This window comes from Pterocles gutturalis, unplaced genomic scaffold (assembly GCF_000699245.1).
Source record: "Pterocles gutturalis isolate BGI_N339 unplaced genomic scaffold, ASM69924v1 scaffold13934, whole genome shotgun sequence".
Lineage (NCBI taxonomy): Eukaryota > Metazoa > Chordata > Aves > Pterocliformes > Pteroclidae > Pterocles > Pterocles gutturalis.
The window spans coordinates 88,722-102,318 of NW_010128477.1; the positions used below are offsets into that span (position 1 = coordinate 88,722).

The 13,597-nt window shown below is 41.9% G+C and overlaps 1 protein-coding gene across 1 annotated transcript; it reads left to right on the forward strand.

Annotated features, from left to right (window-relative positions):
- The first annotated feature begins 721 nt into the window (after positions 1–721).
- On the forward strand, positions 722–11,756 carry LOC104466280 (methyl-CpG-binding domain protein 5-like). The gene is made up of 4 exons (XM_010079646.1): positions 722–834; positions 5,570–5,672; positions 6,109–6,289; positions 9,470–11,756. The coding sequence occupies exons 1-4, from the start codon at positions 722–724 to the stop codon at positions 11,746–11,748; spliced, it is 2,676 nt and encodes an 891-aa protein (XP_010077948.1). The 3' UTR covers positions 11,749–11,756.
- The last annotated feature ends 1,841 nt before the right edge of the window (positions 11,757–13,597 follow it).

The following is a 13,597-nucleotide window of genomic DNA, read 5'->3' on the forward strand; positions in this document are numbered from 1 at the left end:
TACCCCAAGCCTTATTTTGATGGTTCCATTGACATTTAAAATGTTGATTCTAAGCTCTTTAAATGGATGCAGCTGTATACATCTTCATGAGTTACTGAACTGGGCTGAAAGACTTCAGAAAACGGCTCATGTGCTCTCTATATCTGTATTTTTCAGGCTGTTCTATTGGAGCCAGGGAGTCATGAAAGAAACTCAAGAAGACAACTTGGATAATGAACGGAAGATAAAAAGAAAACAAAAAGAATGTGGCATATAAAGGGTATAATACCTGGAGGTATTAGATCTGACTCATATTTATAAAAATGAGACGAGCTTTCACAAAATACGAGTTATCTTAGTCATCAAGCTTGGAGCCATGCTGTTGAACTAGAAATTCTCCTTTTCCCCATTCTCCTTTCTGACAGGTAACAAAGGATTGGTGAATTATGATTTTCCCAAGTTGGAAGCACTAATTTTTATCTATATAGTTCATCCTTATGAATATATAAGGAGTTAAACATTGCATATTTAATGTGGATTATAATAGGAAAGTGACTCATTAACAAAAATGGCCACTTTTAAGGACTTGGTTTCAAACTGAGCTGGAGCCTCCCAATGCACTTTGTACAGTTTGGGGAAAAGTGTACTGAATGGCCGCCTTCGGGAGGCCATGATGACATGTAGTGAAAGGATATCATCTTACTGTTGATATCTTTGAAGACTCGTAAACAGAAACAGAAAAATGAATGGTGGAAAGGAGTGTGACGGAGGGGACACGGATGGAGGGCCACCAGCAGTGCAAGTTCCCGTTGGTTGGCAGCGACGGGTGGACCAAAGTGGAGTGCTCTATATCAGGTAAGCCTGTCTGAGGTGCTCACCGCTTTTGGTTTCGTTGTAGTTTTGCCAGAACGTGGGGTAAATTAGTGACTCAATTAAAAGTACTCAAAAACTTCAAGGGCTTGCTCTTTTGGAAGTGCGAGATCATTGTTTCTGCTGATACAGCAGTTCACTTATGTCAGTTGTGCCATTTGCATGCCCTTAGCATACTCTCGAATCTAATATTGCTTGGTCTTGAAAATTTGATAATCCTTACTATACATTCTGCTTTAGGCATGAATAGTTCTTTATTACTCATTATTGTCATATGGATTTTAAAGCTGAGCACTAGCAGATTTAACCTTACTTAATATTTTTATTATTCAACCCTTTTACAATGAACCTACCTGAGATGATGAGAAATCTCTGCCATCTTTTGCTTACTCCCAGGTGCCTTTTCCTCGCACCAGCACTGGCTTTTTATAAGGGGCTTTGCTGGTTGAGTTCACAGTAGTGCTCAGGCACACAAACAGTTCGTGGTGGGTAAGGTGGAGGAGGACTTTCTTCTGCTGTCAGCAGCAGATCTTCAGCTCAGTTCATGCAGCGCCATGTGCCTTGATCCTGACATTCTGTAGCTCTTCTTCCCTAAGTATCTTCTGGGTTTATGTTCCAGATCTCCATTATACTTTTGTGTTTTACTTAGTCGCTTTTGAAAGGAAATTTAGGTGGTGTAGTTACTCGGTAGCTGCAGCAGACATCAGTTTTTATATGCCCTGTGAAGGGTCTGTGTTCAGTATCACCGACATCCTCCCGCAAGATTTACTTCTGCAGATTCCTCACGTTTTTCATGTTGAAATAACAGGAACACAAGCCTAAATCCAAAGTTTTAGGTATTTTATTTGTTTATTTTGTTAGTTTATTGGATTTTTTTGCTTCACCCTGGCGCAGTCACAAAGGAATGTATTGAAATTACTGTTAAATTAATGTATTCAGACAAACAGACTACAAATTAAATGTTATTGGAAAAAAAGATCAAAGTCAGCTTTAACAAAATATGGGTGCATCACGTTAACATCACAGAAGTCTAAATGATTGTCAGTCTGTTATTTGCTTAATCTTCTGCCACTGTTCCGTGATTAAAATAACCACTTCTTCACAACATTTTATGTATTACCAATACAAGGTTCTTTAATGAGTTAAAGCATACTCCAATTTTACACTAAACTACCATAAAAGATCAAATGCATTTCAGGATTTCTTGTTTGTATTCTCAATTAGCAGAATCAAACAAAATCCATGTCAGCGATACGCATGTCAAAGATAAATCGCCTTCCCCTTGTACTTCTCATTACGGCTGTAATTTACTGGGCCTCTGCCTTAGTTAAAAATCAATGAGAGAGAAAAAGTTGTGGGGTTTGGTTTTGGGGTTTTTTTTCTTTCTTTCGTCTCTATATCCAGGCATCGGAACATGTAATGCTTTGGTATTTTTGTATACCTGATGATCCTAGCTGCTTTTGAGCTTCATTGTTGACAGCTATAAGAAGCAGGCCATGGAAGCTTGTGCTGCTTCTTCAAGCGTCTGTCTTACGTGTTTATAAACTGGTAAATGCTGGTCTAGTGGTTGCTCTTCTATTGTCTTTTCATATATGTTCTCTTTGTTCAGGACTTTCTTTATAATTCTGTTCTGAATTGCCTTCTGCAAAACACTGGTTTTTATTCTAGTTGACCCTATTAGCCAAGTTTACCAGTTGCCTTTTTCAGCTTGGGGAGGCTTGTATTATTTCTGTCGAATTCCCAAGTTTTGCCCATGTATTTTTTTTTTTCTCTTTAATCCAATGGTTGATTTTCTGATTGCCTTCTGCAAGCCATTCTGATTAAGGAAAGATGCTTAGTGTGGTCCACAACTCTTACATTCTTATTTGGTGAAACGCGCAGGGTAGAACATGTTGGTTGGAAGGGATGGAAGTCGAATAACCAACCTCCTGCTAGACACGGCGTGTCCGCAGCACTGGGTCAGGTCAGCCCTTGGCTTCACCAGCTGTATCTTCAAGGGATGAGTTTCCCCAACCTCTGGGTAACCTGCTCTAGTGCTTCACTGCTCCTCTGAATGAACAACCACCCTGAAAATACACACAGCATTTATTGAGGGAATGAAAGGTCAAACAATATTGACTCAAAAGCTATCCAAGGGAAAATGAGTGTGTATATTAAGATCTGACATGATTTAACCAGAATAGATGATCCCAGCTGAATGAGGACTCATTCTCTTTGTGCTGCCTTATAAAGCATGCGCGCTTTTGTGTCAACTGGCAAGAGTTGCTTTGGATTAAATCCATTAATTAACTAGTTTTTATTACCTGGTAAAAACACTGAGTTGAGTCTCAGTGGTTTTCTTAGTAAAACAATACTACAGCCTAAAGGTAGGACCTAGATCTCTTCTTTAGCACAGCAGTCAATGGAATAAACTGAGCAAAGCTCTTTAGAAATAGGAAAAGATTTCAGAACTGTCAGTAACAGGTCCTAATATATTTTATAATTTGCTCTTGCTTGTTTCTTTGGGGTCCAAAAACCTCTGGATGACCTCAGTGGTGACAAAAAAAAAAAAATAAGCGGAAGTTTCTTACAAAGGAAACTGCTGGTTACCCTTTGCAGTGCAGAACTGCGAGAAAATCTGTACATAGAAAAGAGACTTTGCAATTACATAGGTCTGCCCAGGAACAAGGCAGAAACAGAAAAATCAGACCTTTTTAAATTTTGTTGTTTCTTGTGGACAAGTAACCATGCATATGTGTGCAGTAGGGATGCTGAATCCCACATGCCACAGATTCAGTGGGATGGTCTGTGTGCTCTTGGTACGTGTGAGTATCCAGAGCTTCCTTCACACCCACTGCTGGGCAGCGCAGGACGAACGTGTCCTGCAGGTCTCTTGTTCCCAGGCTCCAGTATCTGCTTGTGCCTGAACTGGATATGTGTGCCCAGGCAAACTGCATGCCAAGGAAGGTTATTTAAAATCACTTTATTCTAGGGAAAAAAAAACAATTGAACGGGGTGATATAGCTTTACTCTTGCTGCTCAGTTGGCTTCTTTTATCAGTGCACATAAGATGGGATCCTGACTCCAGAGCGTGATCCCAAGGATGCCATTTAACACGAGCTTTTTAAGCGTCACAGAAAGCATTTTGCATGTAGATGGGGTAGCGTAGAGCAAATGCCAATCTGAGTTTCGCGAGCTTTTTAAGCGTCACAGAAGGCATTTTGCATGTAGATGGGATAGCGTAGAGCAAATGCCAATCTGAGTTTCTCCCGTGGGAGGATGTTGCATGGACTTTGCCGGAGGTGAGCAGTGACTATTGCGTGTTGGACAGGTTGGGAAAGTCCAAAGCCGTCGGCCAGTGCTGGAGATGCAGAGACGAGTGATCCTGAGTTAAAATGTGATAATGGTTTAACCAGTCTATAGCAGAAATTTAAAATAATTAGATAAATAAATATAAAGAGTAACTTCCTCTTGCTCCCCAGGTTCTTCAATTTCAGACAGGGAGCGTTTGTTCTGACCTGTCTATCACTGCATACCTGGACCTTTATGTTTAGATTGCTCTTTTATCTCGCTTACCCTTGGAACTGGCACTGTTACACATATCTGACCTGGACACTTCTCTCTGAAATAACTATTTCAGGGCAACTCTGGCAAACGAATTACTTACTGCAACTGTCAGCATAACTTTAAATGTCACTTGCAGATGTTGCTTTGTATGTGACTTAGTTCTTGTGCAGAATTAGGTATTTATACATGGGCTTTTAGCTACAAAAGTTCATCCTATTTTGAAATTTTGACTCTTGGCTGTTTTCATGATCCAAACTATTCCACTTAAGTTTTTTTTGTTAAAATAAGGACTATTTACAGCTGCCATTAAGAACTGGTGTTTTAGCCAGTCCTCATAAATTATTGTTTTCTCTCTCTGCTAAACAGCTTAGATGGCTAAGTAATAAAGAGCAATCTGAAAGGTAGAGCCTTGTGACATGAGAACTTTTTTCATTTTATGAATTAGTGATTTTGCCGTAACAGGATTTCCAATGTTCTATTTTTTGATATGGAGATAATGATTTTCCAGTGGGAGTCAGAGAAATCCAAGTGCAGTTTATCAGGAGCTCACCGGACTGGCCGCTTGGTGTAATATTTCTCACTTTCACTGAGAAGGTTGAAATTTTAGCTGAATGAAACCAAATTGTTTATGCAACCCGGAGACCCAGCTGCCACCGTTCTGTTGCCATTCCCCCTTTTCTGTATGGGTTATTTTGTACATCTTGAAATACACTTTTGTGGGTTTTTTTCTTTTTAAATTAGGTCGCAGTCCTAAAAAGTACAGATGACTGTCATGGAACTGCAGTGATGTGATGGAGGGGGAGGCGGTCTGTGGGGACTGCACTCTACCTGTACGTTAGACTTTATAGGAGAGAGGAGGGAGAAAAATAATCTTAGAGTAGCTCGGCAGTAGTTAAGGCTTTCAAGCAGGACTGTAAAGTGAATAGTAAATGTCAATAATCTCAGTTACTTTCTTTTCTCTGCATTTGTTATGTTTGTTCTTCTATAGTAAAATCTTCCTTTAGGATGGGGTTTTTGGGGCTGTTTTTGGTAAGTAACATCTCAGTTCTTGGCTAACAGCAAGAAGTACTATGTAGCAAAATATGACATCTTCGCTGTGTTATTTTAAACTCTCTATATGAGCTGTTAGAATGGTAGATAGAAGTCGTGACCTGTCGTTTCTGTTCCTTTCCAGTCCCAGTGGGTCTTTATTATCCTGCTTGGAGCAGGTGAAGACTTACTTGCTGACTGATGGAACATGCAAGTGTGGCCTAGAATGTCCTCTTGTTCTTCCCAAGGTAAAGAAAAGCACCATTTGGGGTCTCTGTGCTTGGCAGTTATGTCAGCTGGTGGGCTATGCCGTGACTTAATCTCTGTTCAGGTCATATACAGAAAATGAAATAAGTGGTATAAAACCCAAAGAATTATCATAAAATACAAAATTAATCTCCCTTCTGTCTCTTCCCATCATGGAAGAGATCTGACTTAGTTTTTATGGTGTTTTAACATTTTCCTAATAAATTGGAAACCTACCATCAACAACATCATGCTAACATGTGAGAATCAGAAGGAGACGCTGACTTTTGATTTCACTTCTTGAGCAATGTAGGAGCAGTCAGATAGCTCTAAGAAACAAAAGCAGATTTGATTTTATGTAAAATTTCTGGGTTAGGTATGCTTGGTGAGTTTGCTACCTGTAATTGTTATTTTAAACATTGCAATTTTTACTCTTAGGTCTTTAATTTTGATCCTGGAGCTGCTGTGAAGCAGAGAACTGCTGAGGATGTTAAAGCGGACGAAGATGTCACCAAGCTATGCATACATAAAAGGAAGATTATTGCTGTGGCTACACTTCATAAAAGCATAGAAGCACCACATCCTTCGCTAGTTCTAACTAGTCCTGGTGGTGGAACAAGTGAGTAAAATCATGCAGAATCATTTCATTACCTAATTTTAGATATATGTAATTACTGTACCAAGCCACCTCCAAAAGTCACATGTATCTCTGACTGCAATAGTAAACAGATTAAAGGAAAAAAAGAGGTACTGATTAGAGAGATGCAGGTAGTCAGAAACTGAGTCTAAAAAGCAGGTCATCCCAGACTAAGAGCATGATTTTCTTGGAAAAGATATCAGATTGTTCTAGACAAAGAAAATACATTAGCTCTCCTCTTTTGGAACTGTGGTAATATGTCTGATATTCTGTCACATGGGAAATTAGAGAAGCAGAATAAAGTGATTATAAAGGGATTAGAATGTGGCTAAGGACTTGGCTAAATGGGAAATTGTATTGCAAGGCCGAATATATAGCAAGACAAGATCTCCACTGTAATTTCTCAAGGATTATTTTTGGGGACCAACCTGGATTAGCATTTTAATTATCCATATCAAGAAAAGGTGAGGTAATTTGTTGATGGATGAAGTTGATAGGTATTATCAAAACAAGAGAAGATCAAAACATGTTGAGAAAGTGGGGGATCATTGAGACCTGGAGTGAAAGAAAAGCTATAGCAACAAATCCTGTGAATTGTAAGGTTATTCACCTGGGGACTAGTGAAAAAAGCTATTAGCTGGAAATTATTGAGAAAGAAAACCTAGATATAGGAGGTGATCAAAGATGCCTGCGAGCAGTACCAGATGGCAGTATGGCGCAGATCAACGTGACTCCAAGAGAGAGGTGCAAATGCCATTGTGTGCTTCCTGCGCCCCTCTTCTTGTTGGCGGCACTCGCGCTGAAACAGAGCAGAGGCTTTTCTCTTAGGGAACTGCAAAACCTGTTTTATGAAAGTCACCTGGAAGTGTTTAGCCCGTTCAGCCTAGCAAAGTGATGGCTGAGAGGAGATACAATTGCTGTCAGTGAAGACATCAGGACAGTCAGCACCAGAAAATGGAGCTACTTAAGCTAAGGGACAAAGTTAACACTGAAAGAAGCAGCTGCAAAAGCAAAGTTGCATAGAAACTTCGACTGAAAATTAGGTACTGACAAGAAAAGGTTCTGAAGTAGTCTTACAAATCCAAATGGTTAGGACAAGGGAGTGAAGATACTTTTAAGACAGACTCAGTAAGTTTAGGGTTATATACTGCGATGCATGCAACTTCTGGGAGATCTTTTGCACCCCTATATTGCTGTGATAATAGCTGGCTGAGTGCTAATCCCTCTGCAGCCTGACCTCAAAGTGGAAAATTTTAAGGATATAAAAATAATAAATTTGAGAAAGGTAGACAATGCTAAGAATCTGATGTGCTCTTGCATTTTCAAATTGCTGTGTATGATTTTAAGCCTTTGTTTCCGTTGGTTTTTTGCAATGTGATTTATGTTTTTAAAACAAACAGTGCAGTTTCCCAAGTTGCTATGCATTTTCCTTATTAATTTTTTTAATTCTTTTTTAGTGGTACTTAAATTACATTTCTGTTGTCAAAAAATTAGCAAAATGAAGGAGGGAAAACCAGCTCAATATTAAAGACAGGAGGCACATTTCTGTGGTCTTACCTTCTCTGTTGATCAGAATTTTGTGCACTAACCAAAGAAGAAAATTTCCCAATAAATTGCCTTTGTGAACGAAATGTATTTTCGTGTATGCACCCTTACATTTGACCATTTGCTTACGTCCAGCATTCAAGGTGAGGGTTCTCGTACGTATTTTGTTTTGTAGTTCAGTCTTGAGATCTGTCCCCTAAATGAGGCTTTGGTTGTATTTTGGGAAAGGTAATATGTTTGTTTCTCTCGTGATGTAGCTGGTTGAGCAAATAGGATGAAGGCAGGATTGTCGGTGCCATCTGTCTGCTAGGGCCAGGCTGAAGGAAGGAAGGGAATTGGGTTCTTAAAAGCAGAGGAATGTAAAGGCACTTCTGAATTCATTTGAAGATGAAATCGTTAGCTCATTACTCAAGTTTAAGTTTGCATATTCAGAGGCTGCATGCCAGGAGTGCATTCATTTTCCTTTACTGAGCCCGCACTGCAAGCTGAATTACAAATTCCCAGAGAGCAAAGCTGGCAGAAAGTCCACCAGACTCGGAGCTGCGTGTGATGGTATGCTTAAACAATGAAAAAAAAATCTTTTTAAATAAAACTGGTATTAGTGGACAGAAGAACAAAGTGGTCTTGTGCTTGTAGGAAAGTCTAGTCTCAAAACTGGAATTTACAGCAATTTTTTCCATTATATAGGGGTTCACATGTCTGCATATACAAACATCCCCAGGACCTTTATCCTGAAACCAACATAGAGGGTTGAACCCCTTAAATTTAGCATCTCACCCCAAGCAAAGCTTGTTGCAGAAGCTGCAGGTAAAGCCTTAATTCAGTCAAGTAATACAGGAGAGCTTCCAGGGAACAGATGAACTCAGAGGACTGGAACTCAGCACCCTTGAGGCCAGCAAGTGATGCAGAGCAGTGGCAGAAGCTGCATCCTGCCTTGCGCAGCTGTAGAATGGTTTGGGTTGGAAGGGACCTTAAAGATCATCGAGTTCCAACCCCGCTGCCACAGGCAGGGACACCTCCCACTAGCCCAGGTTGATCTCTTAGGTCTTTGCAGTTAAGTGTTTGGCTGAACAGAAATGTGGACCAAAGTCCTACTGCACAGCTCCCTGTTCGCCCTCATCAGGGACAGCATTTGAGGCAGGACCCTTTTCTCCATAGGGCATGGAGAAATTAGTCTAAATCCACGTTGGGCTTTATTCCTCCTGTACTCAATAGATGGTGCCAGAGGCTCCTTTTCCCTGCGACAGCGATAGCCTGCTCCTCCTGCCAGCTCTGCTAGCCGTAGCCAAAGTGGTGATGCTGGAGATTCAGGAGTAGGACACTGGAGATGATGGCTAGAAAGAAAAGACAGAAGGGAAGGAAAAAGATTTAAAGTTGTCGTATTTATGCAGTCTCTGTACGGGATACGGAGGTGAGGTCTATCCAACTGCACCATGTAGTAGGGTAGCGTGCACCATTCCAGCAGCTACTTGGTGATTTAGGTATTATTGCTGTTGAGGCAAAAGTTTAGCCAAAAAGACTCTCTAGCTTTTGTGAATATTTTCACACACGGTAGTTTTGCACTGAAATGTGTGATATTGGATTTCAAAACAGTAACTTTTGTGTTTTTAATATCAGGTGCAACTCCAGTAGTTCCTACTCGAGCAGCAACTCCAAGATCAATGAGGAATAAATCGCATGAAGGAATTACAAATTCTGTGATGCCAGAATGTAAGACTCCTTTCAAGTTGATGCTAGGGGCATCTAATGCCATGGGTAGGCTTTATGTGCAAGAAATGGCTGGAAGCCAGCAACAAGAACTTCATTCTGTCTATCCTAGGCAGAGATTGGGTAGTAATGAACTTGGACAGAAGTCTCCGTATCGTGGCAGTCATGGTGGGATGCCCAGTCCAGCTTCATCAGGATCACAGATATACGGAGATGGCTCGATCTCTCCTAGGACTGACCCACTTGGAAGCCCTGATGTTTTCACAAGGAACAATCCCAGCTTTCATGGAGCACCCAACTCCAGTCCTATTCACATGAACAGGACGCCTCTGTCTCCACCATCAGTAATGCTACATGGTTCTCCCATACAGTCATCCTGTGCAATGGCTGGAAGGACTAATATACCTCTTTCCCCAACCTTGACCACAAAAAGCCCAGTAATGAAAAAACCCATGTGTAATTTTTCAGCTGGTATGGAAATACCACGAGCAATGTTTCACCATAAACCGCCCCAAGGTCCACCCCCACCTCCTCCACCGCCTTCTTGTGCTCTTCAGAAAAAGCCATTAACGTCCGAAAAGGATCCACTTGGCATACTTGACCCTATTCCTAGCAAACCGGTGAATCAGAATCCTGTTATCATTAACCCAACTACTTTCCATTCAAATGTCCACTCTCAGGTACCTGTGATGAATGTAAGCATGCCTCCTGCTGTCGTCCCTTTGCCAAGTAATCTTCCTTTGCCAACAGTAAAACCTGGTCACATGAACCATGGAAGTCACGTTCAAAGAGTTCAGCATTCTGCTTCAACGTCCCTCTCTCCTTCACCAGTGACATCCCCGGTTCATATGATGGGATCTGGGATTGGAAGGATTGAGGCTTCTCCCCAAAGATCACGTTCTTCTTCCACATCATCAGATCATGGAAATTTCCTGCTGCCTCCAGTAGGACCACAGTCATCCTGTAGTGGTATTAAAGTTCCTCCCAGGTCCCCAAGGTCAACAATAGGGTCACCGAGACCATCTATGCCATCCAGCCCTTCCACCAAGCACGATGGACTTAATCAATACAAGGACATCCCTAACCCATTAATTGCTGGAATGAGTAATGTATTAAATCCTCCAAACAATGCAGTTTTTTCTACTGCATCAGCTGGAAGTGGTTCCTTGAAGAGTCAGCCTGGTTTGCTGGGAATGCCTTTAAATCAGATCTTGAACCAGCACAACGCTGCCTCTTTTCCAGCAAGTAGTTTACTCTCAGCAGCAGCCAAAGCACAGCTAGCAAATCAAAATAAACTTGCTGGTAACAACAATAACAGCAGTAGCAATTCTGGACCTGTTGCCAGCGGTGGCAACACCGAAGGACATAGCACTTTAAATACCATGTTCCCTCCCGCTGCCAACGTGCTCCTACCAACGACTGAAGCGCAAAGCGGCCGAGCAGCACTGAGAGATAAATTGATGTCTCAGCAAAAAGATCCTCTGAGAAAAAGAAAGCAGCCGACCACCACGGTGTTGAGTTTGCTGAGACAGTCTCAGTTGGACAGTTCTGGAGTTTCCAAAGCTGGATCTGATTTGATAAGAAAGCAGAGTCAAAGCTCTTTTCCCATCACTTCTATGTCCCAGCTACTTCAGTCCATGAGTTGTCAAAGCTCTCACATGAGCAGCAATAGTACCAGCAGTTGTGGGAGCTCAAACACGGCTTTACCTTGCTCTGGTAACCAGCTGCATTTTGCAGATACCAGTATGAACTCTGGCAGTCTCCAGAACTCGCTGGCACAGAGTTTACCCTTGCGAGGGGAAGGTGTGCACTGCCAGAACGCAAACACTAACTTTGTCCACGGTACTAGCCCGGGCACAACCAACCATCTTGCAGGTTTAATAAATCAGATGCAGGCTAGCGGGAGCTGTGGGATGCTCAGTCAGTCAGGAATGGCTTTAGGAAATTCATTACATCCGAACCCACCTCAGTCGAGAATCCAGGCATCCTCCACTCCAGTGATCCCAAACAGCATTGTTAGCAGCTGTAATCAAACCAGTCCTGAAGCAGGTACGTTTCCTTCTAAAAGGATACCCCTATGTTTGACTGCTTGGAAATATATGATAACTATTTTTAAATGGGTTCCTTTTACCTCTCTACTTTTTAAATTTGAGTTTCCCAATATGAAAAGTCTGCCTATCTCATGCTGATATCCAGAAACTCAGAAATAAAACAAATTAGAAAAAACAGTGGTAGACTAAGATATATTTCCCTTGTCCTGAACAATATCATCTTGACCTCCTTCCTGTGGCAACTCTTGCTTTTATTAACTTGCACGCACTCTGCATAAACAAAATCCATGTGCTTTTGTACGTGCCCAGACCTCGGCTTTTGCCACTTGCCCAAATAAATTGGGGTTTTTTTGAGCGTGCCCTGCTACTTCAGCCCTAGAATGCTGTGGCTAACCTGGCAGTGTACGTCCAGGCTACACACGTGTTTTTACTGCTGCATTAAAGGGTTGGTGTTATCAGAGATGGGAGCAGATACGAGGAGTCCCGAAGTTCACAGGATCACCCTTTTCAGGGACAGCGCGGGGGAGTGCCAAGTCTGTGTTTGCCTTTATCATAATAGTTTTACTAAGCTGGTAATTAAATGGTTGAATAAACTGTATATTCGGTTGGAGGAGTGTAGCGGATTTCCTGGTTTATTCATCAGTGAAGCCTTGGAGAGGAAACAGGTACGCTGCTGCTGCTGGCTCCCTGCTCTTTGAAGAGAAAAGGGAGACAGCTCCAAAATGTATATTTCGTTTAACTGCTCCTGGTTGAACAAAGTGTGCATTTTTGAAAGGTGGTACTGTGTTAATTTCTGAAGCAGAAAGAAAACCTTCCATTTGATATTTCAGTCTTTCGGCTTGGTTAACTTTCAAAGCGTGTGTTTGATACAATCACAGCTAAACTACAGCAGGTCAAACGAAAGTGACGGTAGGGGTGCAAGTGGTCGGTCTCCTTAACCCGGGAAGGCACCTGATATGTATTCCTGAGCCGCCTCCAAGAGAGCTGTTTATTCTTTAAATACAGAACAGAATTCTATAAAACCTGAATTATATAAAAATAATTTTCTAATATTGTGATGCTCACAGTTTCTGATGACTTTTAAGGGTCTCTCTCCATTCCTGGGGAAAAAGGTGGTTTTTTTTCCTTAGCTATACTGGTGGCTTGTGTCACAAGCAAGCAGCTATTAATCCTTGCATGGCTGTTTTGCCTTGTCATGCTGACAAAGAGGAGTAATTCCTGAGATGGTCTGTCTCTTCTGAGACTTTGTACTCTCTTCTGAGCAGAACAAAGGTCTGGTTTTGCCTTAGGAGCTTGCTTCCCTGTCCCACTAAGCATACTACAAAATCCCTTTAGCAGAACCTCCTTGGGCTTGCACCGCCGTTGAGGTCAGTGGGAACCACTGGTATGTATGAAGAAAGCTGTGAAGTTATTGCAGCATCAGACTACATTCACTTGCCCTCCAGAGAACAGAAAAGACTGAATGTTACATAAGATAAGAGCCTGTGCGCCAGTGATTACCGACAAGAAGCTGAGCCGTAGTACCCGCGTGGGGTAAGGGCTGGAAAGGTCCAAGATTGACAGAAGTTTTACATGACTTAAAAGTTATCAATAAAATGTTGCTTCAAGACCATTAACGTGGGATTCTAAGAAGCAGAAGCCGAGTTCATCCCCATGCAGGATCTTTGTGTTCCTGCTCCGTCGCTTTGACCCAGCCGTGCCCCAGAGCCGTGCTATGGTGTGATGGGAGCTGGGACCCCGTGTGAAGGATGCCTGGGGTCGGTGTCACGGCTTCTCGTCATTCCTGAGTCACCAGTCCTTGTCTTCAGGCAAGCTGCATTTCTTCCCAAGAAGACAAATGTTTTTATGAGGGAGGAACGATGCTACTATCAGCTATCGAACTCCTGTGGGACAGCGGCGACAGAACAAATCCGTGCGTGTGTCGAAGCCCCACAAAGGAAGGTTTCAACATAAACAGCCAATTCAGTTCTCATCGATACAGGATTCA

Coding starts and splice junctions, on each gene's coding strand:
- LOC104466280 (XM_010079646.1), top strand. CDS start 722: ATGAATGGTGGAAAGGAGTGTGACGGAGGGGACACGGATGGAGGGCCA. Junction 5,673..6,108: donor GTCCTCTTGTTCTTCCCAAG/GTAAAGAAAAGC, acceptor TTTTACTCTTAG/GTCTTTAATTTTGATCCTGG. Junction 6,290..9,469: donor TAGTCCTGGTGGTGGAACAA/GTGAGTAAAATC, acceptor TTTTAATATCAG/GTGCAACTCCAGTAGTTCCT.